Source organism: Oryx dammah, unplaced genomic scaffold (assembly GCF_014754425.2).
Source record: "Oryx dammah isolate SB20612 unplaced genomic scaffold, SCBI_Odam_1.1 HiC_scaffold_27, whole genome shotgun sequence".
In the NCBI taxonomy this organism is placed as follows: domain Eukaryota; kingdom Metazoa; phylum Chordata; class Mammalia; order Artiodactyla; family Bovidae; genus Oryx; species Oryx dammah.
In genome coordinates this window covers 113190588-113211073 of record NW_024070211.1, presented here as the reverse complement: position 1 = coordinate 113211073, position 20486 = coordinate 113190588, and the positions used below count along the sequence as shown (strand labels likewise).

At 35.2% G+C, this 20486-nt stretch overlaps 1 protein-coding gene across 1 annotated transcript in view; it reads left to right on the top strand.

Moving 5' to 3' along the window:
- Positions 1 to 20486, top strand: part of OLA1 (Obg like ATPase 1) — a 170053-nt gene that overhangs the window by 147156 nt on the left and 2411 nt on the right. Inside the window, exons 8-10 of the mRNA XM_040229373.1 lie at positions 15993 to 16133; positions 16824 to 16920; positions 18942 to 19064. Of these exons, the coding sequence (XP_040085307.1) occupies positions 15993 to 16133; positions 16824 to 16920; positions 18942 to 19064 (361 nt within the window). The remainder of the gene's footprint in view (positions 1 to 15992; positions 16134 to 16823; positions 16921 to 18941; positions 19065 to 20486) is intronic.

Here is a 20486-nt window from a genome sequence, read left to right as displayed (position 1 = left end):
TTTTTTGGGGGGGGGGCTCCAAAATCACTGCAGATGGTGACTGCAGCCATGAAATTAAAAGATGCATACTCCTTGGAAGGAAAGTTATGACCAACCTAGATAGCATATTCAAAAGCAGAGACAGTACTTTGCCGACTAAGGTCCGTCTAGTCAAGGCTATGGTTTTTCCAGTGGTCATATATGGATGTGAGAGTTGGACTGTGAAGAAGGCTGAGCGCCAAAGAATTGATGCTTTTGCACTGTGGTGTTGGAGAAGACTCTTGAGAGTCCCTTGGACTACAAGGAGATCCAACCAGTCCATCCTAAAGATCAGCCCTGGGATTTCTTTGGAAGGACTGATGCTAAAGCTGAAACTCCAGTACTTTGGCCACCTCATGTGAAGAGTTGACTCATTGGAAAAGAGTCTGATGCTGGGAAGGATTGGGGGCAGGAGGAGAAGGGGACGACAGAGGATGAGATGGCTGGATGGCATCACGGACTCAATGGATGTGAGTCTGGTTGAACTCCGGGAGTTGGTGATGGACAGGGAGGCCTGGCATGATGCGATTCATGGGGTCGCAAAGAGTCGGACACGACTGAGCACCTGAACTGAACTGACTGAATATAAAAGAAAACAGTTTCATTATAATGAATAACTTCTGTTCACCAAAAAACGCCATTAAGAAAATGAATAGATTAGCCACAAACTGGAAAAAATATATTCATTATACATATATCTGACTGAGGACTTATATCCAGAATATATTTTTAAATTTCTACAAAAGAATAGTATAAAGGCCAATAACCTAATTTAAAGGATGGGCAAAAGACTTATACATACACTTCACAAAAGAAGATACATGAATAAACATGAAAAGGTACTCAGCATCTCTTAAGTCATCAGGGAAAGACAGTTTAAAACCACAGTAAGATATGATTTCATAATCACCGAAATGGCTAAAATTAAAGTAACTAAGAACACCAAATGTGGACAAGGAAGAAGAACAGGAATTGTTGTATCACCTTGGAAAATTGGCCATTTATTTTAAGTAGACATCTACCCTCTGACCCAGTAATTCCAACTTTTAATATTTATCTAAAATAAATGAAAACATACATACATATATTATAAATATTGTTTCACAAAATAATAACAACTTTATTCATAATGGCCCCAAACTGGAAGCAACTCACATTAGTAGAAAAATGGATAAATAAATTGTGACATATTTATATGATGGAAATCATACATCTCACCAATAAAATATATAGATCAGCATGGAGAGGCAGTGGGGATTGACTGGGAAAGGTCATAAGGGAACTTTCTGGGGACATTGAAAGTGTTGTCTGTTTGAGGGTGGTGGTTACATATGTATATAAAATTCTCAAAATTCATTAAATCGTACATTTTATTTTTATTAATCATATTGCAACAAAAAATAATTTTAATAAAATCAAAAAATCTCCTTGTTCCCCTGACAAGTATATCCAAATATACGTTAAAATACCTAAAAAGATCAATAGGCTGACTTGATAAAGTTGTGTGAAAATGACGACAATGTTTACCTCGTTTATCCTACCAACCCAGCACTTCGCTAAATATTCTTTATGCTGTATGTTTCATCCCCATAACTTAAATATTTTCTCACTGGAAGTTTGTCCCTCCTATCCTTGCATCTGTTTTACTCAATCTCCAGCAAAGACTCTCCCCTCTAGCAACCACCAGTTTGTTCTCTGTATCTGTGAGTCTGTTTTCATTTTGTTTTTTAGATTGCACATATAACTGAGATCATAGAAATTTGTCTTTCTCTGCTTATTTCAGTTAGAATAATAATACCTCCTAGGTCACAATGGCAAGATTTCGTTCTTCTTTCTGACTAAATACCACTTCGGTGGGGAGGTGCAGGGGGAGGATGGTCTTTATCCATTCATCCATCAGTGGGCACAGGTTGCTTCCATGTCTTGGCTATTGTAAACAATGCTATAGCGAGCATAGGGGAGCATGTATCTTTTCGAGTTAGTCCTTTTTTCTTTGGTACGTACCTACAAATGGAATTACTGGATCATATAGTAGTGTTATGTTTAACTTTCTGAGGACCCGTCATACTTTTCCTGTAGTGGCTGTACCACTTTGCATTCCCACCAACAGGGCCCCAGTGTTCTCTTTTCTCTCTGTCCTTACTAACAAATGTTATTTGTTGTCTTTCTAATGATAGCCATTCTGACAGACCTGAGGTGATATGTCCCTGTGGTTTTGATTTGCATTTCCCTGATGGTTAGTGATATTGGACATCGTTTCAAGTGTCTTTTGACCTTTTGTTTTGCTTTGGATTTTTGCAGAAGTGTCTATTCAGGTTATCTGCCCATTTTTAAATCAGATTTTTTTTTTTTGATGTTGAGTTGTATGAGTCCTTTATATAATTTGGATATTAACTCTTCAGTTATCCAGATCCCACACTGTTGTTTTCTGTTGAGATTATTTGACTTTTGTGTGTGTGTAAGGAAGGTATAAACATCCTTGTAGCCATCCAAGAAAGTACATTTTCCTTAACCCTGGCCAATACTGGATGTTAGTCTTGCTTTAATCATTTCTCATTTAATAGCCCCAAAGTGGTATATTATTTTAATTTTATTTACCTGATTATGATGTAAAGATAGGTTAACTTTAATGACTTTTAGACTAATTATTAGAGAAAAGATATATCTATACTAGGAACAGAATTAAACATGGGCTTAAGTCAGTTGTATAGAATTTGATATCTCATTTATAGTTATTATTTTGGTAAGAGAAACTATTCAAGAGTATAGTTTAATATGTCATTAATAAAATTACTTTTGGCAATTTCTTTTCAAGTGAAATTGGGTAAAACAGTATACAAATATAGCCAGGAATGTGTAAAGGTGATAGAGAAAAACCTTTGAACTGAGAATGCAAGCAAAGGAATAAAGGTTTTATTAATTTTGTGTCTCCCAGTATGGCCAGGGAAGAGGAAGTAAGACATGGCTTTCCGTACTCAGAGACAAGTAACAAATGGTTCCTAGACTGACTGCTTTGATTAATATCGGTTTAGAAATTATAGCAAAGTGAAATATACTTCCTGCTGGTTCACTTCAAATCTGTTTTTCTTTTAATATATTTGCACCTTAGGTAAATTTTTGCCCTTCTTGGAAACTGCCAGAATATCACTCAGCAGCAATTTAATGAGTAGCAAATGTTTCCATTTTCCGTTACCACAGGTAGGACAGTTTAAGGAGAAAATAAGAAAGAAAAGAAATCCCTATAAATAAAGTTTGAAGTGGTTAGTGCTAGACCTGTCTTCTCAGATAAATTTGACTAATAGCCAGATCACAGATAAACATACAACACACTTCTTTTTAAGAAATTGTGTTCTGAACATTGAGGTGTTCAAAAGAGGCAAAGCCATTCTTCGCTTTATTAATAATAGATAGCATATGTTGATCACTTACCTTGTATCAGCATGCTAAGCATCTTATATGCACTTTCTTACTTAATCTTCACAGCAATCCTGTGATGTAGATGCTATTATTATCTCTCATTTATTGATGAGAAAACTGAGACTTTACAAAGATTCCATGACATGGCTAGGATAATCTCCTCTGTCTGGCTTCATTTCTCTGTAACCATATTCTATACTGCCTCTCTTGGCAAAGAGATTATGTGTGAGTATCCTTTAATTATAGGATTCCTTTCATTAAAGTAAATTAACTTTTGTGTCTTATTTACAAAAGCTCATTTTACATATAATGTCTTTTCAATAGAATAATGGACTCCAATGTATTATTACTTGCTAGTACCAACTATAAGCTATGAAACCAACTACAAATTTTGATAGATGTGATTCTACTCTGACATTTCCTAGTTATCCCTTTTCTTGTATAAACATAGTCTACTAAAGCCAGTTGGCACTTTAAGACTATGCATACCAAATTATGTTGAAATAGATATTCCTATAACAGAATAATCTTCTTTCAGAAGCAGTGTATCTATCTGCAACTACTGAAGTTTGCATTAAGAACCTGTGTCTTTTTAAGTGCTTCTTGCTTCTCCACTGTCCCCAAATCACTGTTCTCCAAAAATACACAAATGGTGACCTTTCTCTTTTTTATGATGACTATTTACCTTGGGTTTGTATCCTTCTGTGTCGGCCCCTTTATGCAGGCCATGTGTATCCCACATGGTAAATAGACTGAGGATTTGGATCATGAGGGAATGGACTCCTTTGTTAGAATATGGAAGCCCCCTCCAGAGGATGAACCCACTCCAGTGTTCTTGCCTGGAGAATCCCAGGGATGGGGGAGCCTGGTGGGCTTCCGTCTATGGGGTCGCACAGAGTCGGACACGACTGAAGCGACTTAGTAGCAGCAGCAGCAGCAGCAAGCAAGAAGCATCCATATGGGAAAGGAAGTCTGTGCAGATTGATTCTGACATACATACCCATTTGATCTTTCCCTTGGGGATTTCTTTCTTTCTTACTTACTTTCTTACTGTCATGAACAAAAACCCCGTTCCTTTTCTGCTTTTCCTGTTTTTATTTTTTAAGTTACATAATTGAAAAGACCACTAAATGTATTGGTTTCTTTTCCTAAAATTCTCTATTTTAATGAGGCCAAAATGTTGCTTTATCAAGATTGTTTACGTTCTCCTCTTAATCATGCCCGTGGTACATTCCTTCTCCCATCACAATGCTTATCATTCTCTTTTTAAATTATGCATTTATCTGTTTTTTCTTCCCCATCCCTTACACCCCCCCTTTTCAAAGTTGATTGTTCAAGGTTTAACATAATGCTTATCAGTACACTTAGTTACTTACTGTATATGTTTACAATCATTGTGCTTGCATTCTTTCCAGTTACTTTTTTATCTATAAAAAGTTGGTTAGGCAAGACTTCTTCCCAGAAATACAGACCCAGTTTTTTAAAGAACCGTCATTCTTTACTTCCAGGCAATCTAACATTTTTTAAAAATTCTGTATTAAACCCACACACTGATAGGAGACAGCTAAGATTGGGGACTAACCTTTGAAGGCCTCCTGTGTTCCAAGCACTTTAATACATCAGCCTGTGAGGATATATTATTTGTGTTGTTGGTGATTAAACTGAGGTTCAGGAAGCTTAAATAGCTTTCCCAGAATCTTATAGCTAGTATGTGATTAAACTAGCATTTGAATTGGTACTTACTCCAAAATCTCTGCTTTTTCTATTGATCCCTTCTATTTCTACAGGAAGGTTAGATATTATAGGATCACAATGTGCAAAGTATTAGCATTTTTGTCTTTTATTTTTAAATTCTCAGTTTAACTTTGGGTTTTTTATTTTTCAGATAATTAATATGCACAAAAGTTTCCTTTTTAAAGTAGGTTTTAGTATATCCACAACTTGCCACCATCAACACTAGTTTCAAAACATTTTCATCACCCCAGAAAGAAGCTCTTTGCCCATTAATAGTCACTCCCCATTGCCTTCTCTGCCTAGGCCCAGGCAACCACTAATCTACTTTCTGTGTCTTTGAATTTGTCCACTGAGGATATTTCATATAAATTGAAGTCATACAAATGTAGCCTTTTGTCTGTGGCTTCTTTTATTTAGTATAATGTTTTTTAAGGTTCATCCATGTTGTAGCATATATCAGTACTTCATTTCTTTTTATGACTGAATTACTTTCCACTGTATGGATATAGCACTTATTGTCCATCTTTTTATGTTTTTAACCATCCTAGTGGATATAGAGGACTTCCCTAATGGCTCAGACGGTAAAGCTTCTGCCCACAATGTGGGAGACCTGGGTTCAATCCCTGGGTCCGGGAAGATCCCCTGGAGAAGGAAATGGCACCCCACTCCAGTACTCTTGCTTGGAAAATCCCATGGATGGAGGAGCCTGGTAGGCTATAGTCCATGGGGTCGCAAACAGTTGGACACAACTGAGTGACTTCACTTCACTTCAGTGGGTATAGAATGATATCCCATTTTGGTTTTGATTTGTACATTTCTCTGATGATAAGTGATAGTAAACATCTTTTCATATACATGTTGGCCATTTGTATACCTTTGGGAGAAACAAATCCTTTGCCCATTTAAAATTGAGTTTCTTTTTATTACTGAGTGTTAAGTTTTCATTATTATTTAGTGGTGCTTTTTTCTTGAAGTATATATTTGATATATAATATTGTATTGGTTTCAGGTATACAGCAAAGTAATTCAGTTATATATTTTCTCAGATTATTTTCCATTGTAGTTTATTATAAGATATTGAATATAGTTCCTTGTGTAAATGCTTGTTGCACATCTGTAATTGAATTTGTTAGCATAGTTTCTTTACTTGGCCCTTATCGGAAACATACTTTCCAAACATTTTTTTTCCATTCTATGTATTGTCACTTCACTGTCTTGATAGTGTCTTTTGGTGCACAAAATTTTAAATTTTGATAAATTCTAATTTATTTTTTCTTTGGTTGTTTGTGTTTTAAGTATCATATCTAAGAACCTATTATTGCCTAATCCAAAAATGTAAAGATTTCCACCTGCTTTCTTTGAAGAGTTTTATAGTTTCAACTCTTACATTTAGATCTTTGGTCCATTTTAACTTTTGTTTGTGGATATTCACTTGTCTAAGGCCCATTTGTTAACTATTATTTCCCTATTGAATTGTGATAGTACCCTTTCAAAAATCCAATGATCATATCATAATCTCAACAACAACAACAACAACAAAATCCTAATTAACCCAATTTTTAAATGGGCAAAGGACTTGAATAAACATTTATCCTAAGAAATATCCCTCATTGAATGAAAGGATAAACAAAATGTGGTATATACATACAACGGAATATTATTCAGTCTTTAAAAAAAAGGAAATCATGTCATCTGCTATAACGTGTATGAACCTTGAGGACATTTTGAAGTAAAATAAGCCAATCACAAAAAAAAAGACAAAAACCATATGATTCTACTTGTAAGAGGTATCTAAATTAATCACACTCATAAAAACGAAGTATGGTAGTTTACAAGGGCTGGGGGTGAGGTAGGGTAGGGTGTAGTAGTTCAAGCCACAGATTTACCTTGGGAATGAAAATCCACTATATTGTGATTATTTTTTCTATCATAAGTAGTGCTGGAAATATTGCAGTGAACAAAATATTTTTAAAAATTCCTTGCCCTAATAAACAGTGGCTGACTTTATTTTTCTGGGCTCCAAAATCACTGCAGATGGTGATTGCAGCCATGAAATTAAAAGACGCTTGCTTACTCCTTGGAAGGAAAGCTATGACCAACCTAGACAGCATATTGAAAAGCAGAGACATTACTTTGTCAACAAAGGTCCGTCTAGTTAAGGCTATGATTTTTCCAGTGGTCATGTATGGATGTGAGAGTTGGACTACAAAGAAAGCTGAGCACCAAAGAATTGATGCTTTTGAAGTGTGGTGTTGGAGAAGACTCTTGAGAGTCCCTTGGACTGCAAGGAGATCCGACCAGTCCATCCTAAAGGAGATCCGACCAGTCCATCCTAAAGGAGATCAGTCCTGGGTGTTCATTGGAAGGACTGATGCTGAAGCTGAAACGCCAATACTTTGGCCACCTGATGCAAAGAGCTGACTCATTTGAAAAGACTCTGATGCTGGGAAAGATTGAGGGCAGGAGGAGAAGGGAACGACGGAGAATGAGATGGTTGGATGGCATCACTGATTCAATGGACATGGGTTTGGGTAGACTCCAGGAGTTGGTGATGGACAGGGAGGCCTGGCATGCTGCAGTTCATGGGGTTGCAAGGAGTCGGACACGACTGAGCAACTGAACTGAACTGAATAAGGGAGTAAGTGGGTTTACCAGTGGGGCTTCCCACGTGGCACTGGTGGTAAAGAATCCCCCTGCCAATGCAGGAGACACAAGAGACACAGGTTCAATGCCTGGGTCAGGAAGATCACCTGGAGTAGGGAATGAAATAATGAGTGGAAGACAATAAACACTAAGAACATAATAAAGTGCTATGAAGAAAAATAAGTCAAAGTGGGGGAATAGAGTGACATAAAATGGAAAAGGAGAGCTTTTCCTTTTTTTTAAGATGGTAGAAAATAACATTTAAGCAACAATTTGAAGTTCTTTAAGATTTTAGCATTTGTATTCACTTTCTGGCATATGGTATAAAATGATAGAGTTTGCAGTCTTAAAAGGATCACTTAATCATTGAACTTTAGAGTTGTTGAAAACAGCAGAACTCTTTCTTCTGATGAACTCTGATGCAAAAATCCAACATGGCAGAATGATGCAGCTCTGGTTGAAATGCAAAAGTGGAGAGTTTCAAACCTCCCTCTTGTTCCTCTTTTTCTCTTTCCACGGTTTCTCCTCCTAGCATCTTGAAAGTTCCTGTAGGGAACCCAGAACCATTTGAAAACTACTCAGCATTTTGCAGGTGCGTAAACTAAAGCGAAGAGAACTTAAATACTACTTATAGTCCCTCAGCTAATTATTTTCAAAACACTTTCCACTTTGTTATCCATTCAGAAAATGTTTGAACGTTCACTTTATGCCAGTGCTGTGCTAGCAGAGTTCTGTGGATGTATCAGGGAACAAAGACAAGTGCCTGACCTCACAAAGTTTTTATTATACTGCGAAGAGATAACCCCCCTGCCAAATAGGCAGTTTATAACATAGGATGGAGTGTGGTAATAACATCTATCTATATGGACGCTCGGGGAAGGCTCTACAATAGCTGCTATTCTGAAAAATAAGTTAGAGTTAGACCATTTAAGAGGAGCTGCATTCATATATTCAAATGAAGAGAACTCTAAAATGTGATCAGAGTCAGTATCAGGATGCTACAAATAACAAAGACAATCCCAACATGTAATAGTTAAACCCAGGGTAGTTTGTCTCCAGGTTTGGTTAATTCAGTGTTCCTGTGATAGTTTTAAGAACAAGGGTTTTTCTCATCTTTCCTTACATCCATTCTTTTGGTCAAAGTATAGCTGTTAGAATTCTAGAGATAAAATCCAGACATAGTGCCCAGCAGAGACACTCTTCTTTACCCTTTTTAAGAGCTAAAGGAGCCTTTCAGAATCTTCTTGAAGCCTGTAGCAAGCTTCCTCTCATGCCCTATTGACCAGAACTGGTTCACATGGTAACTCTCAGTCAAGGTGCCAGCTGGAGAATGGGATTACTATGATTTATTCAAAGTAATTAGGATTCATCCTTAAGTTTTCTAGTATTTATTCATTGCAACATTTGTGTGTGTGTGTGTACAAATATGTATATGTACAAATGCCACTTTTAATACAGTGACTCCAAAAATGAACAGGGTTTTCCAGACAGTGGTTCTGTGAGGTCCTCATAGGGAACAATTTGTGGTAATATCCCTTTTACTCGATATGAATTCAGATTTCACAGAGTCCTCTTTGCTGGGCCCATTTCTTATAATTTGAATCTAGATTCCAAAGTGAACTTACAGATGTTTTTCCAGGTATTGAGGCTTACTAGAATAAGAGAGACATAATTATGTCTTATAAAGAAACTGCTGACCATAGTAATTCTGTTTAATTATTTTTACCCTGAATCTAAAATGTCTTTGATACTGCAGGGGTGTCAGAGCAAACATTTTCCTTATACTTTCTGGAATTCTGGTAAGTTTTTTCTCTTTTAGTTTTGAGCCTGGGAGATGTAAGCAGGAATTTTTCTATTATTCTCACTCCTCTCGTGTCAATACGATAGGTAGTCAACATCTGCTTAGTTATCAGTTGGTCTGCAGAATTCTTGCAGACATTTTCATGTTTTCACTTAAAGTGCTTTTATTTTCAAAGTCCTTTAATTCAGTGCTTCTGAAAGTTTAGTGTGCATGTGAAATACCTGAGGATCTTATTAAAATGCAAATTCTGAGATTCTTCATTTCTAAAGAGCACCCAGGTGATGAGACCACACTCTGTGGAGCAGAGTTCAATTGTTGTCCTGCACAGTTCCATCAAGTCAGACAAGAACATTGAAACCTGAAGTCAGTTACATAGATAACAGATGGAGATCTCTTTTAGAAGAGGGATTAGATTTCCAAGACTAATAATTAGATTAGAAGTTTTTGGTATTACTTCTTTCTAGCTCTTTTTTTCCCATTGACTTCCTTAATAACCTCACTCTAGTAACTTTATTCAAACAAAATTTTGAAGGGTTGGGAACTTTGAATGTTCTAGAGCTAATTATTTGGTCTTGAATGAATATTGTTTTTGGGGTATATGTTTGTTTCTTTTAGAATGCTGCAAATGAGCATTAATTTGCAGTGAACATGTTTGGAAAATGGAAAAGAAAAATGTGATTTTCTTAAAGTCATTATTTGGGACTGTGAGCAGTTTTAATAAAAATGAGAGGAAACTTGCAAGGAAGAAGACTAGACACAAGCTCAGTATTTATCAGTGCCCCCTGGATTTATGGTATATCTATAAATTCTTTAAAAGATGGGAACAGTTAGAACTGGGCATGGAACAACAGACTGGTTCCAAATAGGAAAAGGAGTACGTCAAGGCTGTAGATTGTCACCCTGCTTATTTAACTTATATGCAGAGTACATCATGAGAAACACTGGGCTGGAGGAAGCACAAGCTGGAATCAAGATTGCTGGGAGAAATATCAATAACCTCAGATATGCAGATGACACCACCCTTATGGCAGAAAGTGAAGAAGAACTAAAGAACCTCTTGATGAAAGTGAAAGAGGAGAGTGAAAAAGTTGGCTTAAAGCTCAACATTCAGAAAACGAAGATCATGGCATCCAGTCCCATCACTTCATGGCAAATAGATGGGGAAACAGTGGAAACAGTGGCTGACTTTATTTTGGGGGGCTCCAAAATCACTGCAGATGGTGACTGCAGCCATGAAATTAAAAGATGCTTACTCCTTGGAAGGAAGGTTATGACCAACCTAGACAGCATATTAAAAAGCAGAAACATTACTTTGCCGACTAAGGTCCATCTAGTCAAGGCTATGGTTTTTCCGGTGGTCATGTATGGATGTGAGAGTTAGACTATAAAGAAAGCTGAGTGCCAAAGAAGTGATGCTTTTGAACTGTGGTGTTGGAGAAGACTCTTGAGAGTCCCTTGGACTGCAAGGAGATCCAACCGGTCCATCCTAAAGGAGATCAGTCCTGGGTGTTCATTGGAAGGATTGATGTTGAAGCTGAAGCTCCAATACTTTGGCTACCTGATGCGAAGAGCTGACTCATTTGAAAAGACCCTGATGCTGGGAAAGATTGAGGGCAGGAGGAGAAGGGAACGACAGAGGATGAGATGGTTGGATGGCATCACCAAGTCAATGGACATGGGTTTGGGTGGACTCCGGGAGTTGGTGATGGACAGGGAGTCCTGGCATGCTGCAGTTCATGGGATCACAAAGAGTCAGACACAATTGAGCAACTGAACTGAATTGAACTTGGCTTTAGTGCTAAATTGTGCCATCTTTAAAGGATTTTTAGAAAATCAGAGTTTGAATAGCCGGGCATAGTTGAATGGCTGGATGGACATGAAGTGTAGAAAAGAATTAAAATTCATATTAAAGTATATCAGAGAAAAGTATTTCAGGAGTTTAAGTTGCAAAAATTTAGTTTTATGCAGAATATCAAATAGTACCACTGAGGTGGACTCAGCCACTACAAGAAGCTCCTTTCTTGTTTCTAGTATATAGAAACATCAGAGGAAATAACCAGGAAAGATAGTATTTTTGATGATGTGGTAGTTTTAGAACATGGCAGGACTTGAAAGCAAGAAAAGGGGTTCTCAAGGTGTCAGAAACAAAGAGGAAACTCTTTTGATAGTAGAAAGTGAACTCAACAGTGTATGGCCCTCAGGGAAAATATCTCATATGGCTTAGAGGCCTTAGTGTCCATATAGGAATAAGACTCAAGGCACACGCTACAGGTGCCAGAACCGCACACTCGTAAAACCTAGAAAGAGCTGTCCTTTCCACGTCAGACACTAGAAACCTGCACCCCCAGCTCCCACCCTTTTATAAAAGGGAAGAAACTGTTATTCTCAGGAAACTAGAGACTGGGCCTCACTGTCTACATTACCAATAACCTAGTGCAGAAACTCTAAGCCTCCAAATGATCCAGAGACCCAAATCCTCCATAGGTCTTTCCCTAGAAGGAAAAAAACCCACAAAACTATGTCATAGATATATCTCAGCAACCCAGGGGTTTGATCACAGGTTCTCTTGGAACTAAACAGCTCCTGCCAAATGATCACACATCCAAGAATAACAGCATATACACAGGAGCCACCTGTTTTGAGAGATTAGAAGATGGCATGTTAAAGGGAGTCAGGCAGAGTTACACACAAGAAACTAGAAGTAATTAGAACAGTCTGAAAGAAACCTTCAATTAATCTTTTAAAAATATTGTAGGCAATGAGAATTCATTAAACAAGAATAAAATGTTACCAAAAAAGAACTGGTAGATTTCAAAGACAGGCAAATGTAATTTTTAGAAATAAAATTTGTATCTGGGAAGAGAAATACAAACCATGTAAATTAACCCAAGGAAAATCAAATTATAAAATCTGAAATTTTGTGACTGGATAAGAAGGTCAGATTATAAAACCAAAAATAAATTTGAGACATAATCTTTTAGAAATCTAAAGCTAGCTTAATACTAAAGATCTCATTTTGCCAAAGACTCTACCATATCAAAACCTGCCAGTGAATTTCAAAGCATAACCCTTTAGCCTTAAAATTGATTGTCCCTGCTTAGTCTGCTTGCTGTAGAATCATTAGTAGGAAGAAAAGTACCACTAATGGCAGTTCTTTTTTCCATTTGTTACTCATAAAACTTTGGGGAAATCAGTGTGGCTCTGACTCCTTATCGGTAATCTGCAGCTTTGTGCAATAATTTATTTATATAAATTTATAAAATGAATGTTGTGGAAGTCTTTACAGTTTAACTCCTTGGGAGTGTACTGTCTTTACTGTTTCTTCTCCCCTCCTATAATTTGGTATTCTATGACAATATCATTATTATTTTGGTTACTATTAGATAGTTTTCTTTAGATATTTGCTAACATTTGTGTATGGAGATTACTATTCAGTCACTTTGACAGAATGTATTGTACTTGAAATTGTTTTTCTTGTAGTGGTCCTGAGTGCAACTTTGATTTTCCATATTCCCTCATGTGCCATAGCTCACATTTTAGAGATGAGTTTGGGGTACGGTTTGCAGCAACAGAATAGATAGCTTTCTGCAAAAGGTAACTGGTCCCAATGGGGTTCAAACTTGTGATCTTGGCCTCATTATCACACTTTTGTAACCATCAGGCTTAATAGATATATTATATGTATTTTAGTCTATAATCTTGAAATCAAGTCATATTTTTAATTACTCAAGGTTTATTTCAAATATGTAATTAAAAATTACTTTGGGGTATTTCTCACTTTTGTTTGATAGTAAAAGTAACAAAAGTAAAGCAGACAGCCAAAGAACCTAACTCACTTTTCATCTTCCCTGTGTTTTCTATGACAGGGAAAGTCACAAAAGTGAAGCTTGCAGGCAAAGACCTAACTCACTTTACGGAGAGTGCCACGGTACCTTTTTCTTTTAGTGAGGCTATAGCAGGTCTGATGTCAGTCACTTTAGAGACCTTTAGACCTCAGTGCTCATTTATTGCTAAAATGTACCAGCTCTGCTTCTGCATTATGAAGATCATCTGTCAACACTTTGAGATATTCTCCTTTGTTATTAAGCTTGTGATGCTCTACACTGTCAGGTTTTTTGCCAATTATAGTTAAGGTACAATAGTGTATTCACCAGATCAAAGTCTCACATTGGCGGTAGAGGAATGATTTGTAAGTCTTTATTCATCTGAATTGTACAATAGAACACCTGAGGAATGCAAATAATCCCTCTGAGAAATCTGCAGGAAAGGCTGTTAAAATGACGAGGTAAAACTATTGTTATTCTGAATTGATATTTTAGCCAAAGTCATTATTTCTTATCTTGTTGTCTCATAACTGTTCTAGTTTTATTAGCTATGTTGACCATATTTTTGAAACAAAATATGTATGATATTTTTGTTTTCTTTTGCATGGGCTTGTTTTATTTTCATTGAATCTATATTTGGTATGTTATTTTTCCTTTTTTTTATGACATTTCTGATTTCTGATTTTGGCTTGTGGTTACTAGACCATCAATGGCAAATTTTAAAATACAGTTTTGTTTGAATAGTGTAAGTCTATAAAATGAGTTAGAATCTCATAATGTTCTTTCCTTCTTAATTTTGGAAACATAAGAAAACAACTGGTTTGGATTTCTTCTTTTAAAGGACATATATTTGATTCCAAAATACATCTTAGGGATTGGTCCATTATTTCTAGGATATGACCAAAAGGGGAAAAAAAATATTACAAAGATAAAAAAATCACTGATAGGGTTTTTTTTTGGCCACACCATGCAGCATGTGGGATCTTAGTTCCCCAACCAGGGATTGAATTTGTGTCCCTTGCAGTGAAAGCATGGAATCTTAACCACTGGACCACCAGGGAGTTCCCCGTTGATAAATATTAAATAAATAAATTATAGGTTAGCCTCATATAGCAAACATGTATGAACTATTGTGTGAATTTTTCATTCCTTTACCCCATTCTACTCAGTAGTCCATGTTCTTAATTTTCTGGTAACTCTGATCCCTGCCGTTTTGTTTGATGGTGAGTGTTAGGGTTTAGTTCTTGTGTTTCTTATCCACTGTAGTGACATTTTACATTGTCTTTTTTTAAGGATTTCTGCCTCAATTTTCTACCATGATAGTTAATTAAAGCCTTGGTCTAAATATGGGAGACAAGTATAAGTGATATACATTGAACTGTGAAATCTATACCCATTTCCATACTAAGCTCTATCCCAGAATCATAGGCATATCTGCTTTGATTATCTGAGAATAAAAAATATTAATAGTAATTGCTGTTAATATTTGTTTATGATATGCCAAGTTTTACTTTTCTATGTTCTTTACCTACAGTATAATGTGTACTCTTACTATTTCTGTGAATAAGGAAACTGAAGTTTAGAAAGGTTTAGAAACCTGCCCAAGAGTAAAAAGCTAGCATAGTGGTAGGATCAGAACCTAGTTAATATACTCACTACACTTATTTTATTTATGCTCTAACTGCCACTTTGCTAAATTGCTCCATGCTTACAAAATTCTGTAAAGCAGTTATCCTTCAATTAAAAAAAAAATTAAAAATAAAAATAATTCCATGCTTGGGAAGAAATCACTCAATAATGATTTAGAATTTGAAATGATTCTGAAAAGAATCAATAATGTCTTTTCAGGTAATACTTGATATCAATTTCCTAACTGATTTGACTTTCCAAACCCTTTTCTATTAAAGGAATTTATTTCCTCTGTAGTTCTGTTATTCATGATCCTACAAAAGTGAGATTCGTAAGAACAATGTATACACAATCAACTAGGTTTGTAAACCTGTATATTTGGACTTTTTGAGGGGGATTAGCAAAAATCTCAAAACCAGTGACAACTGTAAGGTCTTGTTAGTCCAAGAAGGAATTGAACCAGGCATATAGATATCTGGGGGGAACAAATTAATTATTTGTCAAAGCTCCTCAAAATTAGCTGATACTTTTAGGTGCGATTCCTGTAAATCCAGAACTTTGTGCTTTTTGCTTTTTAAAAATTTATTTTGTAAAGGAAGATAATAAGTCATAACATTGAGATTCTCAAGGTCACAGGTGTTAATACTGAAAGAATTTAGTGTAACTGCAAAAAGTTTTAAAATATTTGTACGATAGTTACTATAGATAATATGTTAAAGTAAAACTAGATTACAGTAAAATACTATGGCGTATACCTGAAGCAGTTGCTGCCTGTTAATGCCTTGACCTTGGAAAGCTATACACAAAAAGATGGCATCATAAAACCGTGCAATTCTTATGAATATGTATGTGCTACTTGATAATAATGAATGTGGGACAGTCATGCATGCACTACAAGATAATGTTGTGCCCTTTTTTGTCTACAGGTTGATAAAAATTAAAGAGTGGGTGGACAAGTGTGACCCAGGTGCCTTGGTCATTCCTTTTAGTGGGGCCTTGGAGCTCAGGTTGCAAGAATTGAGTGCTGAGGAGAGACAGAAGTATCTGGAAGCGAACATGACACAAAGGTTAATTAGCATTCATTTTCCCTACACTTTATTATCAACTATTTCCTTGCAGTAATTTAATTGCTTGCGCTGATAGAATAATAAATGACAGAGTAATTACCATTATAAAGAGGGAATCTTCTCCTTTCTTTACCATGAGACAGAGTGAAAAGATTTATTTTAAATTAAGTTTTTAACTGTCATCTGTCATCTCCGTACAGTGTTTTAATTATAACATAGGTATTAGTTATGTATATTTTTGAGAAGGAATGATCGCCAAAACTCTTTCGTCATGTTCAGTGGGGGCGGGGAAAGAGTGAATCAGTTGCCTTAATTTTTTTCTGAGTAACAGTAATATATTGTTTAATCATTGGATTTCAATCAAATAATTTTGCTTTCATGACCCATGTCTGGGAAATAATTGATATTGGAGGAAAATAACCATAGAATGGGTAGATCAAATTTTTCTTTTTCTATAGTAAACAATTCAAAATGATATATTCAGACTAATATAATTAAGACTAATTTTGAAGAGATTTTTTTTTAGGAATAGTTATATGCTTTCTGACCTCTTCAAGTGTATTATTTTAAAAAAATGGTCATTTACTAATCTCTCTAACATTTTCTTCTTGAAATGAATATTTTAAGTTCATACTGATCTCTGGCACAATGTACTTATATGTTGAGTGAATTTGTTTCATTTTATTTCAGCGCTTTGCCAAAGATCATTAAGGCTGGGTTTGCAGCACTCCAACTAGAATACTTTTTCACTGCAGGCCCAGATGAAGTGCGTGCATGGACCATCAGGGTAAGATTCATACTTATTCATCAGCTATATCCAGTTCCACACTATTGAATTCAGATTGATATCACTGACTTTGAAGTTTGTCATGGTGGCGGTTAGCTAGTCATTACAGATGAGGTTTTTGTCCAGGATAACTTTAATTATTTGTGAGCTGCTGAACAGTGAAAGTGGAGCGGCATTGATTGAGGCAGGTAACAATTGATTCTGCCTATTACATAGTCTGAATTTCTTCATCCTGTAGAATCTGTCTACCCTCCTCCTGTGGTCAGAGATAAGACGCACCAGTATTGTGCTTGCTTAATCTGTGTGACTGGGTTTGTCTGCAGTGAAATTGATGTTGCTTTTCATTTTGTATTCGCTAAGTTTGTTTGGGTTGCGGGTGGTTCTTTCCTCCTTTGCTTTGCTCGGATTACATTTTCAGCAATAAAAGCAATATGACATCATTATGCTCTTCATAGATACACAGTTGGGTTCAAAGAGCTAAACTCAATGTGTAATAATTCATGCCTTTTAAAATTTGAATTTATAGAAATAGTGTTTATTTTTACAGTATTTTATATTCAGTCTTCTTTAATAATGTGATGCGTATTTTAAAAATATTGATATATAACTGATTGCCACCAGAAAGAATGACTAATTTATTCCCAAAGGACAATAGAAACAGACCTGTAATGGCTGGCTTTTAAATGAAAATACATTGTGATACAGTAGTTACTGTTGAAAAATATTTTGAAACATATGTAATCCAAAATTGTGTTACAGAATCTAAAAATAACATCTGAACTTTCAGAAATATTCAGTGTCTTATTCATTCTTTTATTATGAATTTTAGGGCTGCTTTCATTCCTGTTTTCACTGGCTACATTAATTTATTATTACATTTATTTTGATTTAAGATGGATAGGAACATGAAGTCAGTTCAGCATAATGTTAAAGGCGTCGTGTGAATGTGAGATTCACTTTTCTTTGATCTCCTCTTTTCTTTGTTTTAAAAAAAAATGTTTGATTGACTTATAACTAAGGTCCTTTTATATCGACATACAAATTATGTCAAAGCAATTTGGGTTGGTAAACAAATTGCTAGGGTTTATTTTTACTGTATATTTTAAAGCCTTAAAACTTCCAAACTTAAGTATGTGCAAAAGGAAAGATAACATGTTCTGGGCTTGAAAATGTGAAAGCTGGTTTATCTTAAGACTGATTGTAAGTATCCATGATTTAATGTGCTAGGATATTTAGTCAGGTAAGCATCAGTGAGTAGCCATATTAACCCAATACATCTTTTATTGTAAAAACTGTGCTTTATAGTGTCAGACTCCTTATCACTTTAACATGCTTTATTAAGCAGCCTTTAGGTCACCATTATTTCTCAAATTTCTTTCCATGGTTGTGTGTGTCTGGAATGTATGTCCTTGCAGTTTAACATATGGGGTAATTATAAGACATTTCTCTTCCTATATCAACTTGAATTTTCTCTCATGGTGGTTAGAGGCAGGGTTTATTATGTAAAGTGTTCAAAATTTTATGAGGATTTAAAAATTATCTGCTGAACATAGATTGTATGATTTGTTGGAAATATCTTAAAAATGTCCCTTTATATATTGATTTTTACATGTTCTTTAGATGAGCTGAAATTTTCAAGGCTTTTTATCTTTTTAAAACCTTTGATAATTCAGCTTGAAAGCTACTTTTTAAATCCTTATTTTTTTTTTCCACCGGGAAGAATAGAAAATCGAAATGAAACCTACACCAAACCAGGCCACTGCATCTAAATCGATAAATCTGTGGATGACTGTTAGGAAAAACAAAGCTACGCTTCTTTAACATCTACTGATTTGTCTGTGCTAAATCTGCTACACAGATAGTGCCCTATATTGAAAATGTTCTAATTGTATATCAGACATCTTAACTGTTATTAAACTAAGTTTAAGTTGAACCCAACTGCAGATAAAAGAAAAGAAACTCTACGCTTTCAGTCAGTCATCTTAAATGCAATTAGTTTTCCCTGGTCTTCCTTTTCAAAGAAAGGGACGAAGGCTCCTCAAGCTGCAGGAAAGATTCACACAGATTTTGAAAAAGGATTCATTATGGCTGAAGTAATGAAATACGAAGATTTTAAAGAGGAAGGTTCTGAAAATGCAGTCAAGGTAAGGAATTGTTTTCTAATTTCATACTTAATTTTTGCTAATATGAAGATCCTCATGATTCAAATGAATGATAACGATCTTTTAAATTGTGTCAGCATTAGTGTTAACTATCAACTGTATGTACTATCAACTGAGCCGTAGATATTTACATGCTTTTAGGCAGTTTTTAAAATGTATAAATTGTTAGTAATTTTGTGGTGTTTTTCTAAAACTGAAAAAGAAATTTTAAAGCTGGCTTTAAGTAGTTATCAATAATATCAAAGAATTTGTTCACTGATGACCAGTGAAAACTTGCATTTATTATACTTGAATATCTGAAATAAAAGTAGTATGTATATGCATATGGATTAATTCAAGGAAAACAATGTAAATTTAGTTAAATAAAATTGTTTTTGCTGAACTTCATGGTTGTACTTTTTTAAAAAAAGATCTCTGAGAGCTTAATTTGCTTTCTCAACACTAGAGGGCAGGTCCAAAATTGTGCTTTATTTTAGCTAATAAGTATAATTTAGTTTGCATCCACTAATAGTGAAGCTGTGTTATACAGACGTAATGAATGATTTCTTTTAATGTAAACGTTACAGACTTGATTTTGTTTGACTTTATTAGGTTTACTTAGCAAAATCCAGTAGGTGTGTCAAATCTAACCAACAGACAGATCAGGGAGGTAAACTGACATTATAAGCAGGTGTCTTTACCTTTAATTTGTTATTTGACGACTAGTATAGAAAATGTTTTTAAAAAATTTTTAGAGAAGTCTTATATATTTCTAATTTTAAAGAAATCCAAAAAAGTTTATTTCAAGTTTATTTTCATTGGTATCATTGGAGAGATCATATGGAACAGCAGGACTGTAATAGAATTGTTGAAACCCCAGGAAGAGAAGGGGGAAATCTTGGTGTAGTTGGTTCAATGTGGAATGAGAGCCATTTTGTTTTTTAAAAAGGCGTGAAAGAAGTTACAGTTTATAACTAAACAAAGTCATTAACTTCTCAGTGTTGGCATCTGTGGCAATAGTTAGATATGCAAGTTCAGTGTATTAAGATTGAACTTTGTCAAGAATACTAATTAGACTTAAAAAATCTCAGATTACTTTTCAACATGTTATGTCATGCTGGCATATATATTTTTCATAGACTAAAGGTTAAAATAAGGATATTTTTCTATTACTAGAATTCAGAAGTCAGACACTTCTTTTTTATATTCTCAAGGGATAAGCCTGTTTTACCAACTCCTAATAGATGTCTGTGTTGTAATTTATAAACTTGAAAGTTATATAAATTGTGAATATTTCCTTTAACAATACAGAAATTTTATAATATACCGTTAAAAAAAAATGTTGCCTGCTTGTAGAAATGCTTAACACTAACTAGGAGGTTTTATGAAATAAACTGGAAAAGGTTGACCTCTGGCTTTTCAGCT